Below are 23092 nucleotides of genomic sequence, written 5' to 3'. Positions count from 1 at the left end.
CATTGGGATCCTCAAGGGTACTTATCTCCAGGCAAAAGTCCACTCTATTGGAGGTTAAGCCACAAATATCTCCTCCCAGTTTTAGACTTTACCAAGGGAGCACACAAATCACTGCCTATCAAAAGCCAGACAAACACTGCACTAATCCAGGTGTAGCACCGTAATTCTATTCTGATGTTAATGACCGGATGGGTCAACTTACCTCTCATTCATTTATGCACTTTACAAACATGTGAGAGCTAAGTATCTGCAGCACTGTGTATGAGGATGCATGGAGTGTGAGGTGGACGCAAGGGTAAGTAGGAAACCACCTCTGCCCTCATGGAATGTACAGTCTCCTTTGTTGGGAGGGGGAAAGAAGCTAGTGAAGGGGAGAGGAGGTAAGTACATAAATCAGATATGGCACCAATACTCTGATTTCCTTTGACATTAAAACAAATAACAAAAAACAAAGCATGTTACTCCTGGGAAACTGTAGCTTTAACTTATGCTAGGAGCCAGGGCTAAGTGGAATATGGAAGAAATTTAATTGAGGTGTTATGACCTCTTTTTTGACTCGTGGCTATATAAGTATTATTTACTATGAGTTTCACTGGATAAGGAGAGACATTGAACATTTTATATAGGAAAATAAGATTACAAAAGAAAGTTGGAATATGGACTGTAACTTCTAAGTTGTTAATTTTCTACAAATCTACCTTATTTAAAAGAAATGGAGTCTGGGTCGGGTGCGGTGGCTCACGCCTATAATCCCAGCACTTGGGAGGCTAAGGCTGGTGGATCACCTGAGGTCAGGAGTTCTAGACCAGCCTGGCCAATATGGCAAAACCCTGTCTCTACTAAAAATTGCACCACTGCACTCCAGCCTGGGTGACAAGAGCAAAACTCCTTCTCAAAAACACAAACAAAAAATGGAATCTGTATTTGGATTGTTTGTAACACAATGCTTGAGGGGATAAGTAGCCCATTTGACATAATCTAATTATTACACATTGCATGCCTGTATCAAAACATCTCATGTACACCATGAATATAGACACCTATGTACCCAGAAAAAAAAAAAAAAAAACCACACTGAGTCATCAGGTGATCTAAGATAGTAACAATAACTGTGATGCCTTTTTCCTAATGAAACATGCCAATGTCTTATTTCTTTAAATATGTTTTTCAGGCCGGGCGTGGTGGCTCACACCTGTAATCCCAACACTTTGGGAGGCTGAGGCAGGCAGATCACCTGAGGTCAGGAGTTTGAGACCAGCCTGGCCCACATGGTGAAACCCCGTCTCTACTAAAAATAAAATTAGCTGGGCATGGTGGCGGGCGCCTGTAATCTCAGCTACTCGGGAGGCTGAGGGAGGAGAATCACTTGAATCCGGCAGGCGGAGTTTGCAGTGAGCCGAGATGGTGCCATTGCACACCAGCCTGGGCAAAAAGCAAAACTCCATCTCAAAAAAAGTATACATTTTTTAATTACCATGGACTATTCCTTGATTTTTTTTTTGACCTCTGAACTTTTTATTGGCCTCTTGCTCCCCACAGGGTACTGTGCTTCTGCTGGCTTAATGTCTCAGAACTTTGGTGTCCCTGGTCTCAGACAGCACTTTGCTATCCACTATCTGGCGGGTGGTGGTCTTTTGGATAGTTTGCTCGGAGTTGCTGCTGTCCAGGGGATCACCAAGATTGAGGCCCTTGCTGTCTTCCAGCAGGTGGCGGTGGGTGGCGATCTCAGCCTCCAGCTTGACCTTGATGTTCAGCAAGTCCTCTTACTCCTGGACTTTGTGCTGGCTCTCTGCCCAGTTCTGTGCCAGCTTCGACTCCAGGTGCAGCAGGATTCCATTGAGCTGCCCCATCTGCAGGGCGTAGCGGGCCTCCACCTCCCTCAGGCTGTTCTACAAGCTGGTCTTCAGATCTCTCATTGAGTCCAGGTCAATCTCCAAGCACTGGACTGTACGTCTCAGCTCCGTGTCATCTCAGCAGCTGTGACCTTGGCAGACTGTGTGGTGACCGCTGTGGTGCTCTCCATAATCTGCTGAGACCAGTACTTGTCTAGCTTCTCTGGATTCTTCTGAGACAGCTCGTTCTATTGGGCCCTGATGTCTGCCATGATCTTGGCGAGGACTTGAGATTTGGGGGCATCTACCTCCACGGCCAACCCAGAGTTGGCAATCTGGACTTGCAGGCCTTTTACTTCCTCTTCGTGGTTCTTCTTCATGAGGAGCAGCTTCTCCTTGAGAGCCCCCGTATCTGTCTCCAGCTGCAGCGGAGTGACATTGGTGTCATCAGTGACCTTGCAGAGCCCATGGATGTTGCTCTCCACAGACTGGCACATGGCCAGCTCTGTCTCATACTTGACTCTAAAGTCATCAGCAGCAAGACAGGTATTGTCGATCTGCAGAATGATGTGGACATTGTCCACGCTATTTGTGAAGATCTGAGCCCTCAGGTCCTTGATGGTCTTGAAGTAATGGCCCCAGTCTCTGACATGGGGTCTCTTCTCCAGATACTCCTGGAATTTGCTCTCCAGCCTCCAGTTCTCGGTCTCCAGGTTCCTCACTCTGTCCAGGTAGGCCAGGTGGTTGTTCAGGCTTTGCATGGTCTCTTTCTCGTTCTGGATGTCCCCCATTCCTGCCAGACCCCCAGCCATCCCTGTGGCCAGGCCCCCAGACCCCAAGCCGCCCCAGAAACTGGTGGAACAGGACATAGAGATCCGGGAGCCCAAGCCCCCCAGTGCCTGCATAGATACTGGCCACGCTGCTGACCGGCTGGGTGCCATAGCTGGGTGGCTGGACACAGCCCAGGGACTGGTAGTTGGTGGAGAAGGTGGAGCGAGTGGTGAAGCTCATGCTGTCTGGGGAAGAGAGCAGGAGGACAGGACTCAGCCTTTTGTCAACGACTACTCCTTAATTTTTACTTATAACATACCTGCTCTTGTAAGATAAAGCAGGTAAGAAATTGAGAGGTGTGACGTAGAAATGTAAGATGTTTATTTTAAAACACTAAGCTACATTGTATGGTACACTACTACAATTCTAGTATTATCTGCCAAATTTAGTGTCCTATCATTTACCACTTTACCATCATTTACCACCAAATCCCACCAAATATGACACAGAGACAATTTGTTTAAGAAAAGTTTTATTAACGTGTTAATATTTCAGCAAAGTTATTGCAACGGGTTGAAAATGCAGACACACTATTACAGGCTGTAAAGTAACAAATGAGTTTTACACAATTAAAATATTACACATACTTATGGGATTTGTTGAATGACTAACAGACCCATAAAAGAAATTAAATCTGAAAGACGAAATCCAGTATTAGCACCTACAATATCTCTGACAGTGAAACTTTTAATGGTTTCCCTCTCCGAATGTATTTTTAAACTCTCTCCCAAATACAGCGCTCTCAAACCCCAAGGATAAACGAAAGGCATAAGCAGCCCCGATCCTAGGAACGTACAGCCAAAAGCAGAGCTACAAATATGGACTCAGACTTGAGAGTTTTACTGAGAAGTAACTTACTGTACTTGAGCCAATCATAAGATTTCTGTGTACTGAATACTGTATATGAGAAAATTCTGTGAGTCATAAGGTTTGCCTTAGGGATAGTTAAAAATTAGTAATATACAGTATTATTCCTATCAAATTTTTTTCTCATAAGTTATATTTATAACAAAACTATAATTAAAATATTTTTTATACCTGCTTATTCCATATCCAGGGACACAGCGGGAACATCTATGTGTCTGATGGTTTGGCATCCACTTTATTGTGCTTACTGATTTTTGTGATGAACAAGCAACACGCATCACATCTTTCCAACATTCGAGGTAATGCAACAATGACATAAAATTCTCCAAAGAAATAACTGGAAATTGCATTAAATACTGCTTTAATTAGGAATAATTGCTATAATAAAACAAATAATATTATACATTATTTTTTTCAATAAGCTTCAGTTTGAGGAACTGAATAGTAGAAACAGATCTTAAGATTTGAGTCATGGTAAAACTGGTAATTCTTTGAAATCTGGGAGGTGCATTAGCAAAACGACAGCCACAGCCAACCCTCACCAAAATCCTGGAGAAAAGCATTTTATTAATTTAGGGGAACAAGATAGAACATTGGTGAAGATACGGCTTGTTGAGGTCTAAAGCCACCTGAGAAGCTGGCCCAAGGAATGAAGAGAACCAATGGTACGTACTGGTGGCAGATAATAAGCTTTGCACTGGGCTGATCAACTGTGTTTTATTAAATGGCTTTGAATAAAAAAAAGTGAAATGCTTCATTGTGTTTTCTCGGAAACTAATCAAAAGATTACAGAGTCCTACACAATTTGGAGACACAAAGTGGATGCTGAGCGACTAGAGGTCACTCCAGGTGTGGAATTTTAGAAAGTGAGTCCTTGGAGTAAATGGCACCGTGGCTCTGGCAGCAGATAGAAAGGAATGATGCTCTGGAGAGGAGGTAGGGACACTCTGCGGTCGGCCAGTGGATATATGAGGGGCCCGGCTGGAAGTGGGATCTGTAATTAGAGGGAGAAGCAAAGGTTTGAGAGAGATGCTGAAAATAATTCATAAAACCATTTTTCTTCCATCAACTGATATAAGCTTGTAACATGTGGTCTATGTTCTACTAACCTAGGATTTTATCTACTAAAATATCTTGGTACCATTTGTCTAAATGAGTCTACAGCTCAATAGTCTACAAATCTAAAAGTCGTATATATATTCAGATCTCTGACCAAGCACATCACCACAGAGCCAGGCTGCCTTGGCTGCTGTCTACTAGCTGTTCGTCCTTGGGCCAGCAACTTAAATTCTCTCTGCCTCGGCTCCCTCATCTGAAAAACAGGGATAACAATATCTACCTCATAGGGTTGTTGTGATGATTAAAATGAAGGATTTAGAATAGTGCTGGCACAGATGTGCCAACAAACATTAGCTGTTTTTATTATCACTAGTTGTGATGGAATAATCATGTATTTCATTTTATATAAAGATGGCAATATTAATCCAGAGAGAAAACACCAGTGTATGTAACAATAACAATGTGATAAAAAAGATACATGCAAGATATTATAAAAATTAAGCTTAAAGAAAGGCATTTTTGTTTAAAGCTCCTTTTAAAAATAAAGGCCACCCTCATGTTTGTGTAGTCTTTTGTTAAGTCACTAATTCCCACATACTGCTTCAAATTGCAGACAACTTGCAGACTGAAGAAAAATGGAAGAATTGAATAAATTATGCTTAGAGTTTCCTCCCCTTCTCCAAGATCTCAGCCCACATTGCATCCTGGACCTTGGGAACACCCAACTCCAAAAACGAAACTGTGTTGAACAAAAATATCTGCATTCATGAAAGATGGTATCCAGAAGTTATTAATGTAAATCTTTCCCATTTCAAAATTCTAGTTATTTGAGTATTGATAGATTAGCCTCTGGTGTGTAATTGCTCAAACCCCACACATCAGAAAAACACATGATTACACAATAGCTGCAAAATGAGTCATGACAAATGGGCTGTGCCAAGTCATCGCAGCTGCAACTGATATACAAACCATGGCATGGAACAAAAGCTACACAGAAGGTTCCTGGTTGTTTGAGAAGTATCAGTTTGAAAATTGTACATGAGAAAGTGTATGGACAAGTAACACTAAGTGTTCCAAAACAAAGGCTTTTTAAGGAAATACAACATATGGCAGAGGATATAATAATTTAGATCTTTGGCTTTCAGGAATTCAGGTGACACATTCACTAGTGCTAAAGAAGGCAGCTCTGGAATGTTGCATAGCTTGAATAAATCATACAGGAGCAGACAAAATGTATTTTTTTTTTAAGTATTGAAAAAGAAAAGAAGGGGATAAACCTCTAGAATTATCTGATGAACTCTTCCCTTTCTCCATGTTCCTGCTGCTCCAAGTACTGAGAGGAAGTATGGTATAAAAGACAGGGGTTTTATGGTCAATCAGACTTGGGTCCATATCCCAATACTCATTAACTGTGTGATTGTGAGAACACCATTTAATCTATTTGTATCTGAGTTTGCTCATCTGTAAAATGGGGAGATACTTTGTAGGGTTCTTGTGAGATTCAGAAGTACCATTTGTACAATACCAGGCACATAGTAGGTGCCCTCAAAATGGCAGCTGTTATTAATGTTGCCCTAGGAAGACGTATGTCTGCTTTGGTACATTCTGTGTCCGTGCTGTATATTAATTAGTGACAGATACCTATAAGCACAGTCAACTAGAAAAGCACAGCAGCAGAACACTTTCTGTAGGAAGACCACATAACTGAAATTGGCAGAAATAGTGAAGTTCTACTTCCTGTCACTTAGAAGGCTATGCTAAAGTACTTAGGGCTTCAATGTGACTCTGCCTAGAGATTCTTATTAGCATTAATTTGTTTCTTACTCATTAAAGGGCAGCATCTGGATATTTAAGGACATTAACACTTTAAACAAAGGAATGAAATTTATGTTTCTACTCAGTAGGTAAGGTTTCTTCCACAGGGGTCTGAAGCCACTTAAATATAATAAATGAAATATTCGGAATCTCCCCACTCCCCTCTGAAATGTTCCTTTGCTTATTAAAGCCATTTGTCATATAGGTAGACATCTCTGAACTCATTCTTATATGCAAAATCCAAGTATTTATATGTCTAGGGTAATTTTGAAATATTAAAACAAACCAAGTAACTGCCATCCCCCATTCCCCCACCAAAGTAACAACAAAACCAGTCTGAACACAATACAGTAGGAAAAAAAATCAGAATTAAATTCTCTATCACCAAATAGAACTTGGGCTGAATACACATTTTAAATATCAAGCTAATACGGTGACTAGCTTAAGCTACCATGGTGACTAGCTTAAGCTAACACAGCAAATATACCACTATTTAACTGCATGATTTAATGATTTATTTACCATGCGGGGAAGAATATTCATGCATCCTCTAAACTTGCAAAAGCTGCATACAAGCCATATCATTTCATATTTACCTTTAATTCTACGGTTTATCTTCCACTGCTCATGCCTCTGTCTTCATAAATGGTAATTTCAATCTAAACAGCATGGCTATTAAGAAAACACACTACAGGACACAACACATAAAGGGGACTTGGCAAGGGGGACGGTGTGATCTACAGACTTTGCTTTCAGTTTGCTTTGCTTATTTTTCAATTATTAAACTTTCTTCCTACTTAAGCTTGCTTTCTCCAATTTGCTGAAAATTTTAAGAAATGTAGTTACTTACAGTAGTCCATATGTAGTTCCTTCCCAAACACTGATAACTTACGTTTTGAAAACAAAACAAATTCTGAAAAGGATGCTTTACTTGTTGAACTAGGGAGTTCTTAACTGAGAATCCATGGAGGTAATGAATTCAGGGATTTAAAAATACTCTGAAATTATATGAAAACTTTTTTCTTGGGAAAGGGTTCATAACCCCTGAAAGTTTAAGAACTATTGTTGCAGAGTATAATAAAACTGCTGAAATTATTATCAGCTGGAAGGCCTGGGATTACGTGACCTAGGTTTTTAAAAAAATTTATTTACCCATTACTCTAGTTATCAAGCTAAATTAGTTTTCTGCAATTTTATTTACCAAATTCACTTAGTGATTTTCAAAGCTTACTGCCTCTAAAAATATGCACAGTATGTCAAAGGTAATGAAATTATACATCTGGCAGCTGTAACTGATTTCAACTAGTCAGATGAACCCATGAAACTGCAATTCATTTGGATGACAAGTCTCACCACACATTATGAGTTTATCCATTTCAAAGGAGCTTCAGGTTCAGGGTTTCTGCAGCTGAAATGCATTACTCAAACCACCCCCATTATTACTACAAGATGCCCTTAGAACCACCAGGAAAGATGGTGACCAGAATAGTAAACAAACCACAGAGACCTGCACCATGCAATGGAAGGAGGGATATGCTTTAAAATAAAAAATGTTGGAGACAGGGGGTTTACAGTAGGTATGCAATTCACACAGAAACTACCTACGGCAAATACAGGATGGGAGTTAAATTCTCTCTAGCCGATGCCAAACAATATCAACATTTTCTTGTTATAAATATTTAGACTTTCTGATCCGAACTAAAAAGATACAACTCGCAGTCCTCGCTCAATGGGGTCTGTCAGGAGGAGGCCTTGTGGAGCATAGATCTTCTCATTCTGCTCTTGAATGTATTTGGAGACTTTCTTCAGAACCTGACAGAAAGAAACACCACAGCTTTTTACAAACTTCATCAGATTTCCCTTTAAGTATTAGTGAGATCTCAAAATAGGCAGTGGGAATTCGTTTTCAAGGCAAGTCACACGGATATTCATATGGTGGAATACAGCTGTGATTACTTGGCTCACATGAGTTGCATATGACATATAGCAAAGTGTGAGGGACTCTTCCAGTCAAAAATATCTTCAACACAATGTAAATAAATACAAAAGCATACAATGGCACGGTGAGAACCAACCCCTTTATTCCTACTTCCCAGTCACCTCAATCCTGCATGTGGAGGAACACACAGATGGTTATATACACAATGGCTGCTCAAGCTTCTTTTTTCCTATTCATAAAGTACTGTTAATGTGACATCTTCTAAAATCAAGGACAGTTCTTGGCCTCGCCTTTTACAAAGCTTAAAGGACTGCTTCTCTCCTTTGTATATGTTCATCAATTTAAAGTAATGATATAAGGTGGGCTTATAACAAAAGGTAGCCCCATTATTTCAAAACTAAAAAGTTTATTTCCTTTGTAGAGCATGTGGGCATTAGCTGCTAAGGAGTTTCTGATAAATACAAGTGTCTTATGTCATTTCCATGACTGCATGTAGTGCTATTCTGCAGTTTGCTCATTTCCTAGACAGGAACCTCAATTTATAAGTTTAGTATTAAGCTTGTAAAAGTCAAAGCAAATGTAGACAAAAACCAGATAGGATACAAAGGAACTTCTGGAAATTGCCAAATCTCCAGCTTTAATAAAGGCAATTCTGAGACAGATAAGCTAGAAGAAAATAAATCTTAATAGCTACATCCAAAATCAAAGAGTTACATGTTTTATTTCAGGCTCGAAGTCATCATAACTTTTTTCTGGCTCTAATGTTCAAAAGAGGCTTTGATCCAGTTTTTTAAATTACTATATATTTCCTTAAATTCACACTATTAGCAAATGATAAAGTCACAAATGTGATCACAACTTAAAGGGAAAAAAGAACTGTATGAAAATAAAGTTGGAAATTAAGCAATGATTTAAGTGTGGGTTACATAACATACAGACCAAACTAACAAATTAGGATGTCACAATTTAGATGCTTTGGTATAAACTGATTTAGAATTTAAAACTCTACCTGTTTCGTATAAAGAATTTTCTAATTGAAGAAAAGTAATTTAAACAGTTTATTCAAGTATTTTTGGGGGATAAAAAATCTCATGTTTTATGCTTCTTCAAATGAGCGTAAGATTATTGAAAGAGCAATCTGCATGGTTCTTATGTAATAAATTAGGAGTACTATTTCTAAATAAAAGATTTGTTTTTTTCATCTAATTACCTGAAGCAATGCATGTATCATTCTCCTATTTTCAGCACTCAAAGAATTTGAGCTGTGCTTGGTCTTTATGAGCAAAAAAAAACCCCTTAGGCACTATCTTCACATCAGAGTTTGTCAATCATCTTAAAATAATGAATAGAAGGAAGTAGCCCATAAAGGTGCCCAACTAAGGCCTCTCAATCTTCCCTCCAATTTCCTTCTCAGCTCACCTGCCAGACTCGGAAACTGGAGACTCAGTCTCCCTTCACTCCAGTCCATTAATACTAGGGAAGACACCCAGAAAAATGCCTGCATGGCTGGTTTCAAAGAAAGGATTCCTTCAGAACAGCTTTCCGTCTCCTTTCTCTGAGTACAGGTTACTAGCAAAGAAACAGCAACATCATTCTTTTATTTGGTTCAAGCGTAACTTTGTTGGGCAAGTTTTTTTTTTTTTTTTTTATAAACTTTAGTAACATTGATATGCACTTGGGTTATCAGTTCAGAAAGAAAACAATTAGTTTTCCTTTTTGTATAAGCTCTAAATATTCTTATACTATTGTGGTGAAGGCAACACTGTCCTTAACAAGATGCTTTAAAACTCTTAGTCTCAAAATACAAATAAAAATTAAAACAAACGATAAAACTCTTAAAGTCTCTTTAATAGCAGAAAAGCATTAATATGTGTAAACTCATACCACCATCTCAGAAAGGACAAAGCGCCATTCTCACCCCCAAGAAATCATATGTTGACATTTTATTCACACTTTATTATTTTTGGTAAATCAATGTCAAAGCAAACCATGATATTTAACAAAGTTATCTGTTACTCTCAAATCTCAATTTGTATAATATTTACAAAGTGAAACACAATCAAACCTTGGAAAAACTACTGTCCTCCCTGAGGATATTCAACTGGAGAAAGCCTTCCAGACCTTCAAGAAAAATGGCCTGATTGAGGCTAAGGAACACCACATCTTACTGTTTTCAGAACATATCCAAGTTCTCTCCTGTGTTCCTTCTAGAGATTACAGCACATAGGCAGAAGGGATGTTTTCTAGTTCATGAATAAGGCAGAGAGATACTGAGAGGAGAACCTTCCACGAGCCCATTTGTCCCCTAATTATCATGGGTAGCAACAATAGAGAAATAACACTGAAGTCTTTATCTTCATTTTAAATCAATAAATAGCACATTATAGGGAAAAATGCATGATTGTTCTACTGAGTTTTAAAAGGCCTATTTACAATTTCAAAAAATTTAACACACATGACAAAGTATAAGCACTGTTATATTTGGCTTACTGTTTGTAGACTAGGAATTTCGGTGTTTAAAACAATACAGACTAAATGACTCAACCCCATCCTTTCGTAAGTAGAAAATAATAGCACAAAAATTCCTCAGAGACAAACTGGGAAAGGGAGAGGGCAGCTGTGCTTACATTTTAATCATTTTATCGAAACACAAATACACACTTCTAATAAAAGTATAGGTATATCATATCTTAACTATGATCATTCCAGTTATTAATTCTGCACAATCTAGTTATCCATGTTCAGTTTCTACAAAATATCACCTATTTTTAAAATGCGGCCATGCCTTAAATTTGGTTTCTGGATTAATTTTATTTGGTCTTTACTTGCTTTATAATATTTGCTCTATAAAGAGAAAGGGGCCTTGCTTAGACTATAAAATAGGACCTTACACAATGTCTACAAATCCAAGCTAAAACATATATTGGGATCAACCAATTTCCATTGTATTTCTGGTATTGAAGACCATCTTCCAAGATTTAATAATTAGAAGAGTTTTAATAGAGAGCTGCTAAGTGTTTTCAGCACCCAAATAAACTAGCAGCTGGCTAAAAGATTACTTATACTTGAAAATAAAAAATCATATGTGAGTTCACAAATATCTGATTAAAACTTACATAGGTAACTTCATTTAAAATCTATCTTGGCTGGGCACAGTGGCTCATGCCTGTAGCCCTAGCACTTTGGGAGGCCGAGATGGGAGGATAGCTTGAGGCCAGGAGTGCAAGACCAGCCCAGCCAACATAGTGAGACCCCATCTCTAGTTTTTTTTTTTTTTTTTTTTCAAAAAGTAATAAAGGCTGGGTGCTGGGTGCTGGGTGCAGCGGCTCACGCCTGTAATCCTAGAGCTTTGGGAGGCCAACGCAGGTGGATTACTTAAGGCCAGGAGTTTGAGACCAGCCTGGTCAACATGGTGAAACTTCATCTCTACTGGCACAAGAATCACTTGAACCCAGGAGGTGGAGATTGCAGTGAGCCGGGATCGCACCACTGCATTCCAGCCCGGGTGACAGAGCGAGACTCTGCCTCGATTAAAAAAAAAAAAAAAAAAACCGACCTCAAGAAAACACTGTTTATTAAGCACTAACCACATGTGAGGAAAATTATTAATTCTAATATCCATTTTACAGTTGAGAGAATTCAGATTAATTTGTCCAAGATCTCATAATTAGTATGAACTGACTAGCACCCAATTACCGATTTCTTTTTACAAATGACATCAGTACTTCTATTTCAGCAAATATACTTTGACAAATACAATTAAAATTTTATCAACAGATGTAATAACAACTCAAGCCTTTTAATATTTCACAAAGCATAAGAGATGTGCTTCTACCTTAAATTAGCAATATTATGGACTTCTGTAAATAGCCATTCCACATGATAAAGTTTCTACCCATATGAATTCAGCTTTACCTTCCCCTCCTACATTCATGCCAACTATCAACATATCCCTTGGAGTTGGTCACTTCTTTGCACCTCCCCTGCTCCCTTCCTAGTCCAGGCTATCTCACTCTTGCCTGGACTTCTGTGGAGCTTCCTAACTTGTTTCCCTACTTCTATTCTTATGCCTTGTTTCCACAGAGCAAAGAGATCTCTTTAAAATGAAAATCTTGCTGGGCGCAGCGGCTCATGCCTTTAATCCCAATACTCTGAGAGGCTGAGGTGGGAGGATCGCTTGAGCCTAGGAGTTCGAGACCAGTGTGGACAACACAGTGAGACCCTGTCTCTATTACAAAAATAAATAAAATGAAAATCTGATCACATCACTCTCTTGATTAAATCCTTTGAGTAGCTTCCCACTTGCACTAAAAATAAAATCTACACTTCGTTCCATGGACTAGGCACTCCATGTTACAGCTCCTGCTTACCTCTCCAAATCCACCTCCCATCATTCTCTGCCCCTCCTCTCCTGCGCATCACCTTCTCTCAGTTCCCAGGGTCCATCAAGCTCTCTGGGCCTTTGTATATGTTCATCTTTCTGCCTTAATGCCCCAGGCTTTTCATCCTTCATGCAACAGCTTAAATGTCACCACCTCAGAGGCCTCTTCTGACCACACACCCTAGATTAGGTCCCGCCTATTATTTTCAACCATAGGCCAGTTTGTTTCCTTCAAGGCACTTATAATGTGTAATTTTGCTGGCTTTGTTTCCTTGTTATTATCAGCTGTCACCACTTAATTATGAACTCCACAAGGTCAGCAACCATGTTTGCCCTGTTCCGTTATGTCCCAGCACTTTGCTTAGCACACAGTAGGCTTTCAACAGTTACTGAACAAACAAATCCCCTGAGCCTTCACTCATTGAATGTATTATTAGAGAGGAGATACACTGAAACAGACTGAAAGCTGACACTAAGCCTTGATAACTTCTGATTTTGAAAGTTAAACATGAATGAAAGCTTCTCTGTGTGGTATTGAATCGGAAGGGAAGAGCATGGTCCCTTTAAATGATACAGAAGCAGGCAGGGAAGTGCTGGGTAGAGAAGGGTGTGGTCCCTGGCTGGCGCTCCACCTCCAGGCCTGTGCCCAGTAGGTGAAGACAGGCATTTTTGTTTTCCTGCCCAAATGCTGCATTTCCACCCTGGCCTGCCACACCCCCATCCTGTGCCTATAAAAGCCCTGAGACCCTAGCAGGCAGACAAACAGGCAGCTGGATGTCGAGAGGTGCACATTAGTGGAGAAACACACTGGCTTAGGAGCACACTGGCACACCGGTAGGCCATCAATTGGCAGAATCACGTGGAGTTTGGCCAGGGTGGCTGGAGAAGAGTTCGGTCGTTGAGCGGCCTGACTCCAGAGAAAACCATCTCCCTTCTGGCTCCCCCATCTGCTGAGAGCTACTTCCACTCAATTAAACCTCGCACTCATTCTCCAAGCCCACATGTGATCCGATTCTTCTGGTACACCAAGGCAAGAACTCTGGGATACAGAAAGCCCTCTGCCCTTGCGATAAGGCAGGGGTCTAATTGAGCTAACACAAGCCACCTATGGACGGCTAAACTAAAAGAGCACCCTGTAACATGCCCACTGGGGCTTCAGGAGCTGTAAAACATTCACCCCTAGACACTGCCGTGGGGTTGGAGCCCCACAGCCTGCCCATCTGTATGCTCCCCTAGAGGTTTGAGCAGCAGGGTACTGAAGAAGCAAGCCACACCCCATTGCACGCACTGCGAGGGGGACAAGAGAACTTTCACTGTTTCAACATGGGGAAGGATATAAATAACTATACTTAAATATACCTGTTTATATGAGATGGAATTATAGTAACAGGATGGTAATAAAGAATACAACAGCATTTTCAGCCAACAGCTCCAAAAACTTTAGCTGCAACTATATGCATTCTCCACTACATGGAGTGTAAGACATTTCTATCAGATGGGGCATAATATATTCTTATAGCATTTCGTTTTCTAAGCACTGTCAGCATTTAGTGATATACCAGGGGCTTACCATGATTAATTTACAGTCATTTATTTAACATACATTCAATGAGTGCCTGATATACCCAAAGCATGGTGTTAGGCATGAAGAGGGATACAAAATGGTTAAGGCATTGTCCTCAAGAAAAATACATACTTGAAAGGCAAATAAGACAAGAACATAAACTGCTATATTCCAAAGAAGAGTGAGGCAAGTGCCAGAAAACAGATACAAATAAAATGTTGTAGGGACACAAGAGAAGAGAAAGAATTCAGACTAAAATAGAGAAAAAGTTAGACAGAAGTGAGACCTAAGGGACTGGTGGGATTTGAACCTGGGAAGATAGCATTCCAGGTGGAGGAGAACCACAGTGGGTATGTTTGCTGACCAGTGAGGGATGGAGTTTGGCTGAGGGAGAAAGTGAAGGAAGGAACGGGAGGTAGTGCTGGAAAGGTAAGCTGAGGTCAGCTTGAGCAGGGCCTTGAACTTTACCCAGTGGTAAAACATGGGAAGCCAGGGAAGGTCTCTCTGACTTGGCAGAAGTAGTATCTGTGTTTTATAAAAACAGCAGCAGATAGTTTAGAAAAGCAAAAGGAGGGAAGAAATGAGGCAAGGCAGACTATTTCAATAGTCTAGGAGACAGAGTAAGGGCATAACCCAGGATAGTGGCAGATGAAATCACAAAAAGTTAATGACTGAGAAAATGAAAGATATTTCAGTCTTTGAAAACAGATTAATTTTTCCCTCTTCTTCATCCCTCATGCCCAAAGATGGTACTGAAAAGACAGGGGTGCTACTGACAAAATGGGAGGTGGGAGGTTTGACTTCTGGTCATCTTAAGTTGAGAAATCAGCAATTTGGGAGCTAGCAGGCAGGTGCAAAGAGAAAGAAAGAACTCAGGTGGGAGAAGGGAGTGAAATTTAGGGAAATAAAGTAAAAACATTCCCAGAAAGCTGAGTAGGAAGAGAACATATAGATTTTCTACATTCTTCTTAAGTGTAGGCCAGTCTGAACATTGACACGTCAACTGCAATTGGACATACCAACTGTAACCTGTTTTGAAAGACTCAGCACTATGTGCCTCTGTACATAGGAACAACACAATTTGAATGATAAATGCCCCCTAAATATTTTACGGCAACTATCACCATGTAAGCATCAATGTGTAATAAACTTGCCTTCTTCATGATTTTAAGAGATTTTTGTGAAAACAAATGTAGCATTACCTTCTCATAATGAGTTTCCATGCATAGGAAGATGGTATATGCTGTTAAACAAGCCAAACAACCTTCGAGATATGATTGGCCACCAAGCTTCTCTGCTTCTGCATAAAGGTTATTTAGAGTTCGAACTGTTTCTTCAAACTGCTGTCTATCAATCTGTAGAGAAGAAAGAGTTTAAAAATAAGTTTTGGAAAAAAAAAATCAACTTACTAATGCATGCCATCATTAATTCATCTTGTTTTGTCACCATTCTTAGTCAGTAGTTGACAATTTTTTTGGTGATTAAATCTGGGCCTAAGTTACCAAAACTGCTTAGTTTGTTTAATTTTATCTCACTTATAAATACTGGATAGCTTCAAGGCTCAATAAGGTACTTCTTTATTCTTTCTACTAAATTTCAAGTAACTTTAGGCTCTATTCCTCTTTCCATTCATTTAGATTCACATTTACTGAGCACCTACTATCAGATACTATGAAAAATCTCAAGATAAAGCACTGTCTCAATCCTTAAGAGTTTAATTATGCAAGCAGAACAGGTATGTAAACATAAAAATGCAATAAGCTGGCCAGGCACGGTGGCTCACACCTGTAATCTCAGCACTTTGGGAGGCTGAGGTGGGCTGATCACGAGGTCAGGAGATCCGCCCACCTAACATGGTGAAACCCCATCTCTACTAAAAATACCAAAAAAAATTAGCCGGGCATGGTGGCAGGTGCCTGTAGTCCCAGCTACTGGGGTGGCTGAGGCAGGAGAATGGCGTGAACCTGGGAGGCAGAGCTTGCAGTGAGCTGAGACTGTGCCACTGCACTCCAGCCTGGGCGACAGAGCGAGACTCCGTCTCAAAAAAAAAAAAAAAAAAGCAATAAGCTGACAGGGTACTATCATATAGGCAAATATAAAGTCTAGCGGGGACACAAAAGTAAGCAGAAATTCTCTTTATCTGGGAAGGGCAGGTAATCTTAAATTGCGTAACTAAAGACTGGAATTTACTAAGCAAAAAAAAAAAAAAGGCATTTTAGCAGAAGGATCAAAAGGCGTAGGTTCTATATTCTGTTTACTCAGTCTATCTCTTTTGAAGCAATTATCTTGTTACTAAATAAGGTAAAATTTGTTAAGGTAAAATCTCTACCTAATACACAATGTTTCACATCAAGTCATTCTTATTACCTCTTTCTATTTGGTGACACCATTATCTTACATTTACACTAATATTACTACAGGTTGAGCATCCCTGATCTTAAATTCTGAAGTCAGAAAGGCTCCACAATCTGAAAATTTTGAGCACTGACTTGACACCACAAGTGGAAAATTCCAAACCTGACCTCATGTGAGGGGTCACAGTAAAAATGCAGGTGCACAACATATAGTTTATTCAGTGTCCCCAAGGGAAAAAGATCCTTCCAGCCCCCGTCAGCTGCCGTGTATCTTTTCCATGCGCAGCCAGATTCTCCCATGCAAGCATGCTCTCAAAGGGTGATAAGATGGTTCAGTGTACACACACTTGGTCTCATAAAGTCATCTAAAATATTGTGTAAAATTACCTTCAGGTTATATGTATAAGGTGGATATAAAACATAATGAATTTCATGTTTAGACTTGGATCCCATTCCCAAGATATCTCATTACTATAAACAAATATTTCAAAATCTAAAAAAACCCCAAAAACTGAAATACTTCTGGTTCCACATATTTCACATAAGAAAGAACCTGTACTGTCATCCATTGTTTCACGCAATCATCTGCTTTTACTTTATTCTTCCAATATTACTTTACTGTCTTCTAATAGTACTTTGTATAACAGATTTCAAATTTTGCTACTTCATCCCAGGACTTTCAAGGCCCATTAGGAGAGTATTCATCCAATACTGCCATTCTTATCTGTCTGCACTCTAAGCCTTCTCTCGCATAAGGATTCCCTTATTTCTAAAATTAATAACTACTTACGTATGAATTCTCTCTTTTATGAAGTCTTTATTTAAAAGACTTTTTTGTTTGGCTTTTTTTTTTTTCCTTTCCTGGTCTCTGTGAACCTATTAAGTCTTTCTTTATAATAGAAATAGACTCAGAAAAAAAAACAATCAGGCTGGCGTGGTGGCTCATGCCTATAATCCCAGCACTTGGGAGGCTGAGCTGGGTGGATCACTTGAGCTCAGGAGTTTGAGACCAGCCTGGGCAACATGGTGAAACTCTGTGTCTACTAAAAATGCAAAAATTAGCCAGGTGTGGTGGTGCATGCCTATAGTCCCAGCTACTCAGGAGGCTGAGGTGGGAGGATTGCTGGAGCCTGGTTAAGTGGAGGTTGCAGTGAACTGAGATCTCACCACTGCACTCCAGTCTGGGTGACAGAGTGAGACCCTGTCTCAAAAAAAGAAAGAAAGAAAAAATACCCTCAACATACAGTATGAGCCCTACTATTCCCAAGAACGTAATCTTTTTTTTTTTGAGACAGAGTCTCACTCTGTCACCCAGGCTGGAGTGCAGTGGCGCAATCTTGGCTCACTGTAACCTCTGGTCCCAGGATCAAGTGATTCTCGTGCCTCAGCCTCCCGAGTAGCTGGCATTACAGGCGTGCACCACCATTCCCTACTAATTTTTGTATTTTTAGTAGAGACGAGGTTTTGCCATGTTGCCAGACTGGTCTCAGGCTCCTGGCCTCATGTGATCCACACCGCTGGCCTCCAAAAGAGCCACCTGCACCTGGTCTCAAGAACATAATCTTTTAAAGTGTAAAACAATTCATGATCATCCTTAAGCTATAACAATTCTCTAAGTTAGAAGCAGTTGTAGTCATTGTTTTGTCCGTTGTGTGGAAAATGTGAGGAGTCAATGGGCTAGTGGCATGCATGAGTTTAATGTAACCTTTAAAGTGGTATTGGCTCTACCCATTTTTCAAGAGGAGTTAAATTTCCAGGAATAGTAGAGATTTGGACAAAGGCTAGGTGGGTCAAGACGGCCTTTAAGCACAGGGGCAGCGTTTCTTCACTGAGCTACCCCTTGAAGATGTGGTGTCAAGGCTGGTCATCTGGGAAACTGTCAGAGTTCTCATTCACGAAAACAGACTGAGAAGAGCTCAGCAAACAAAAATGGTAAGCTGCTATGTTCACCTATTTATGCCTACGTTAATGCCTTCAGTTTGTCCACTGATAAGTCTACAAAAGTCTAAATAATTCCAATCACATTTGATGTGCCTATGTTATAAGTCATTGAATTATTTATATTTCTTTACAATACAATTCAAAACCACGGGATTCAACCCAGAAACATCTTATTTCTTTCATATTAGAATTACTATTTATCCCGGAAACCCTAATTATTATTATTTTTTAAGTTTAGAGACAGAGTATCGCTATGTTGCCCAGACTGGTCTTGAACTCCTGGCCCCAAGTGATACTCCTACCTCAACCTCCAGAGCAGCTGGGATTATTTGGGTGAGAACCACCATGCCCAGCCAGACACACTAATTCTTATGCATTATTCCGAGATTACAATGCCTTATAGGTCAGAGGTAAATCATACGTCAGTTAAACAAACAAACAAAAAAAGGTTAACAAAAAAAGAAAAAAAAGGATAAACGGTTAAAGAAAAGTAAATGCCAACAAGTTTTTGAAAGGTTATTTTAAAAAAGGGAAATAAAGGGTAAAAATCACAGAAGGCATCAGTAAAGGCAAACAACAAACTTCACAAGAAAGGGCTCAAGAGAACAAATGTTGGCATTTGTAACTTACTACGGTTAGGCTATGAAAAACAGTGGCCAGTGTTCTCCCTTAGGTTCCTGGAAACTGATGCAGGAGCTCTATCAAAATTTAGATACATGAGAAGTCAGAGCCAAATAAAATTTGGACCCACAAACATCAAAAATCAGAATGGAAAGAGAAATCAGGCTCATTTTCCCAGAATTACTGTGAACTACACAGTAGAAAGCATGGTGAAGCCTGCAGTGATCACGTATCAAGGGTGGCAGGTCAAAGGTAATTATTAACCAGATGGGGAGACATATTTTTAAAGGGAAAAAATGCCTCAATTACAGTTCACTCATTCTTCTACCTAGACCAAGGGGAACTAAGATATCTGTATTTTGGCAATGAGAATAAAGTTTCCTTTAAGGAATGGTTCTGGCAACAAATCGCTTAAGCATCGAAGTATTACATTCTAAAAGGCAGCAGAGAAAATGAACTTGTTAACAGACAGAACCTACCCTACTCCCAAATTAAAGGGCACAAATGTGTGTGTATTTTTAAAAAATGCTTTAAAATAATACAGAACACTTGCATATCAGTCTCTTTCTCTATTACGCTGCCAAGTGTGATGTTCTCACAAAAGGAAAATCAGCTCCAATAGCAGAGCAATCAGTAAAATTTCTAGGGTAAGTAGTAGAGAAACAGAAACTTTTCAATTTTTCATCAAAGCAAGGAAAGTTTAAACCTGTAATTTAAATTTAATCTCAACACACATACACACACAATCGAAGCTTTTCTAGTGGTTTAAAAGCATAAGCTAGTGTTTTAACCCAAACATTTAAAAAGAAAAAAGAAATTCAAAGGCACAATTGAATAGTGCCATGTAACATTCCATATCGTACTCAGTACCACAAGCAGTTCTGGGCTATACAGAGTCAAAGAGGTAAAAGGACTCCAGAATTTAGAAACATCAATTTCCTGACAGAAATCAGTGGAGCACTGTAACTACATTGTGCTTTTGCACTTAGATTACAAAATAAAGGCTCTGCCACACACAGAGTGTAAGGCTAATGTCTGACTCTGCGTATACACATTTAGCTCAAATATATGAGGTGTAAGTGTTGCCTTAAAACCTTAAAGGAAAGGAATCTTTAATGTCCAAATAATTGTGGTAAAAAAATAATACTTTATATTCTGATTTTGAAGTACACAAATTGTATGTCATAGTTTCCGTAAGAGGCTTAAAAATAAAACATTTGATTGATTCCATGTACATCTTTTTATTTTATTTATTTTTTGAGACAGAGTCTTGCTCTGTCGCCCAGGCTGGAGTACAATGGCATGATCTCGGCTCACTGCAACCTCCGCCTCCTAGGTTGAAGAAATTCTTCTACTTCAGCCTCCTGAGTAGCTGGGATTACAGATGCCCGCCACCACGCCTGACTAAGTTTTGTATTTTTAGTAGAGATGGGGTTTCACCATGTTGGCCAAGCTGGTCTTGAATTCCCGACCTCAAGTGATGCACCCACCATGGCCTTCCAGAGTGCTGGGATTACAGGCGTGAGCCACCGGGCCCAGGCTGATTCCATGTCAATCTTAACATGTAAAACACATCAATTGTGATGTTAAATTATTTTAAAACAACATTCAGTAGCTCTATCCAACTGGCCACTTGCTGAATTTCTACCTCTTCAAACCACTGTGGATAGTTCCACCTATTGTCACGCTCAGTTAACTCATAACATAGTTGACAACATACTGCAGCATTTAAATGGCATTTCAGAAACAAGTCACCTCACCATCTTTTAAAGGCATATTTGATCAATTTGCAATTCAAGAAACATATTTGGGCCATGAACCTGCCCATGGTTGTGTCAAACTGAAGGAAACTATAATGGATCATCGTTGATTTCTCAACCATGGCAATCGGGCAGTGCAACCCACCTCACCGCAAACTGACTGTAAATAACTGCTACACATTTCTCTACACAGACTCATCCACACCCACTTATCCCATGACCAGCATCTCTCAGTCCCACACCCAAGGAATGCCTAATCACCTCTCAGGCCCTCGCCCTCCCTGTCACAGAGGAGAGAGCCACAAAACCTGCTTCCAGCTAACCAGAAGTTGATCCCTGAACGGGAAACACAATCTACATAACACGGGTCAAGACCAAAAGAATCTTTGGTTGAGTGTACATATGTGGGCACACAAAAACGCAGGCACGCACACACTATTACCTCTACAACAAGATACAATGAATTTTTTTTTTAAAAAAAAAAGACGTTTTGCTAGGTCTGAAGGGGAAGCAAACCCCATTCTTCCATTTTTGCTTGCAGTGTTGCCCAAAGGACCTATATCCTGATGACCATTTTGATATGCAAGACAAAACAGGTGGCTCCCAGTGAATGTGACAAGTTTAAGGCCTTGTTCTGAGACATTTTCCTGTCCAGGCCTATCTAAGCCCTACGTCTTTAAGGTTCCAAGAAAGCCTGAATGCACCGCCTGGCAATGCACCTAATAAACCCTTTCAGCCAAACAGTGCGGCCAGCACAGAGGCAGCAAACACCAGTCATGAGAATGATGATGATTTATCTTGCGCGGAGAGGTAGGAGGATATAGTTACAACCTGGTGACTGAGGTGACCTGGAGCCTCGGGAACTGGCTCTTCATCGCTGCCGACAATAACCCGGGGTGGCAATTTGGGGGAGTGCAGCAGGGGAAGACTGCTGGATCCAGATTCCCGGCACCGGGCAACAAAGTTCCAAAAGGTCGTCAACCCCGGGGATCGGCCTATATTATTCTTCCTCCTCCAAACACCTGTCTTGCTTAGTGGCTCTCTTCTTACACCTCTGGCCAAGGCCCCTTCTGTGCCTGGCCCTCCCCAGAACTGCGGGACCCTCAACGGCCCGGTTGTCGCCCACACCCCTCCCGTCCTCGGTGAGTCTCTCTCCCTCGCCAGAGCAGGCGTGGGGAGCCAGGTTGCGTACCCGGTTCTCCAGCTCCGCAGGGAACTTGGTCTGGAACTGGCAGCGTGTGCCACTGCTGTAGTCTCGCTGAATGAACACCTTTCCAGACACCGGAGCCTGCTGCGGCCTCATGGCGAGGACAGGACACCCCGCGCTGCGGGGTCGGGGGAACACCAACCGCGGGTCAGAGCCCCGGCCTGGACCCGGGACTCCGACCCGCCAGCCCCTAGCCCCCACCCGCCGCCCAAAACAGCCCAATGCCTCCTCTGCCCCGCTCCCCTTCACCCATGCTGTCACCGCGGGCCTTAGCTGCCGCCTGGCGCAGGCCCCGCGCCCCCCACAACCCGGTTCGGCCCGGGAAACACAAACCCGCCTCCTCTGCCCTCCAGCTGCTGTCGCACCGCCTTCGCCGTCACTTACGTCCTGCCGCAAAAAGCCTCTTCCCCGCCCCTCAGTTCGGCCTCCTACCTCAGCTCTGGGACCCACCCTCTTCTCTGGCCGTAAAGCCACCCTGCCAAAGCTGCGCGCTGTGGGGCTGGGCCGAGGAAGGGAAATACTGTGGGCGGGGCCAGGGCCGACCCCGCCTTCCGCCCGCGCAGGGATTGTTTCCGGCAGGAGAGAGGCGGGGCGAGCTGTGGGGCTGAGGCAGGCGCGAGCGCGCGGGGGTGTGAGGGGCGGAGTTTCCCGGCTGTGTCACTTACCTAGTGATTGTGGCAGGTGGTTCCCGATCACTGATTGTGAGGGGTTGTTTTCGTTCTTGATTGGACGTCGCAGCTTACGTGTGGGTTATGCTACCCAACTCATACACAAAACAAAAAACAAAACATAAAGAAAAAACAACACCCCCTCCCCAAACCCTCAAACACAAACTGCTCATCGTGTTCAGAAGTAGAAAGCAGGCTCCGAGGATGGATCCATTTGGTCCCTAGACTCTTGAGAAAGGGTCAGGAAGTGAGG

At 41.2% G+C, this 23092-nt stretch overlaps 1 protein-coding gene and 1 pseudogene across 5 annotated transcripts; both read right to left on the bottom strand.

Annotated features, from left to right (window-relative positions):
- Positions 1 to 1763: 1763 nt before the first annotated feature.
- LOC116461717 (keratin, type I cytoskeletal 18-like) lies at positions 1764 to 2593 on the bottom strand (annotated as a pseudogene).
- Positions 2594 to 3118: 525 nt separating this feature from the next.
- GOLGA7 (golgin A7) lies at positions 3119 to 22668 on the bottom strand. 5 transcript variants are annotated; one of them, XM_058433583.1, is made up of 6 exons: positions 22556 to 22668; positions 22157 to 22289; positions 15491 to 15643; positions 8115 to 8216; positions 7001 to 7071; positions 3119 to 4524 (listed from the first exon to the last, which is right to left on the bottom strand). In XM_058433583.1, the coding sequence occupies exons 2-5, from the start codon at positions 22265 to 22267 to the stop codon at positions 7030 to 7032; spliced, it is 408 nt and encodes a 135-aa protein (XP_058289566.1). In that variant the 5' UTR covers positions 22268 to 22289; positions 22556 to 22668; the 3' UTR covers positions 3119 to 4524; positions 7001 to 7029. The 5 variants fall into 5 exon arrangements, with proteins under 5 accessions (XP_058289566.1, XP_031999471.1, XP_031999470.1 ...); XM_032143580.2 differs by having other exon boundaries at positions 7001 to 7063; positions 22556 to 22656; XM_032143579.2 differs by having other exon boundaries at positions 7001 to 7063; positions 22505 to 22562.
- Between the last annotated feature and the right edge of the window lie 424 nt (positions 22669 to 23092).

Source organism: Hylobates moloch, unplaced genomic scaffold (genome assembly GCF_009828535.3).
Source record: "Hylobates moloch isolate HMO894 unplaced genomic scaffold, HMol_V3 SCAFFOLD_22, whole genome shotgun sequence".
Classification (NCBI taxonomy): Eukaryota; Metazoa; Chordata; class Mammalia; order Primates; family Hylobatidae; genus Hylobates; species Hylobates moloch.
This window is presented reverse-complemented; position numbering and strand designations above follow the sequence as displayed.

Coding starts and splice junctions, on each gene's coding strand:
- GOLGA7 (XM_032143580.2), bottom strand. CDS start 22,267: ATGAGGCCGCAGCAGGCTCCGGTGTCTGGAAAGGTGTTCATTCAGCGA. Junction 8,217..15,490: donor TGGAAACTCATTATGAGAAG/GTAATGCTACAT, acceptor TCTTTCTGTCAG/GTTCTGAAGAAAGTCTCCAA. Junction 7,064..8,114: donor TTGAGCGAGGACTGCGAGTT/GTATCTTTTTAG, acceptor CATGCTGTTTAG/ATTGAAATTACCATTTATGA.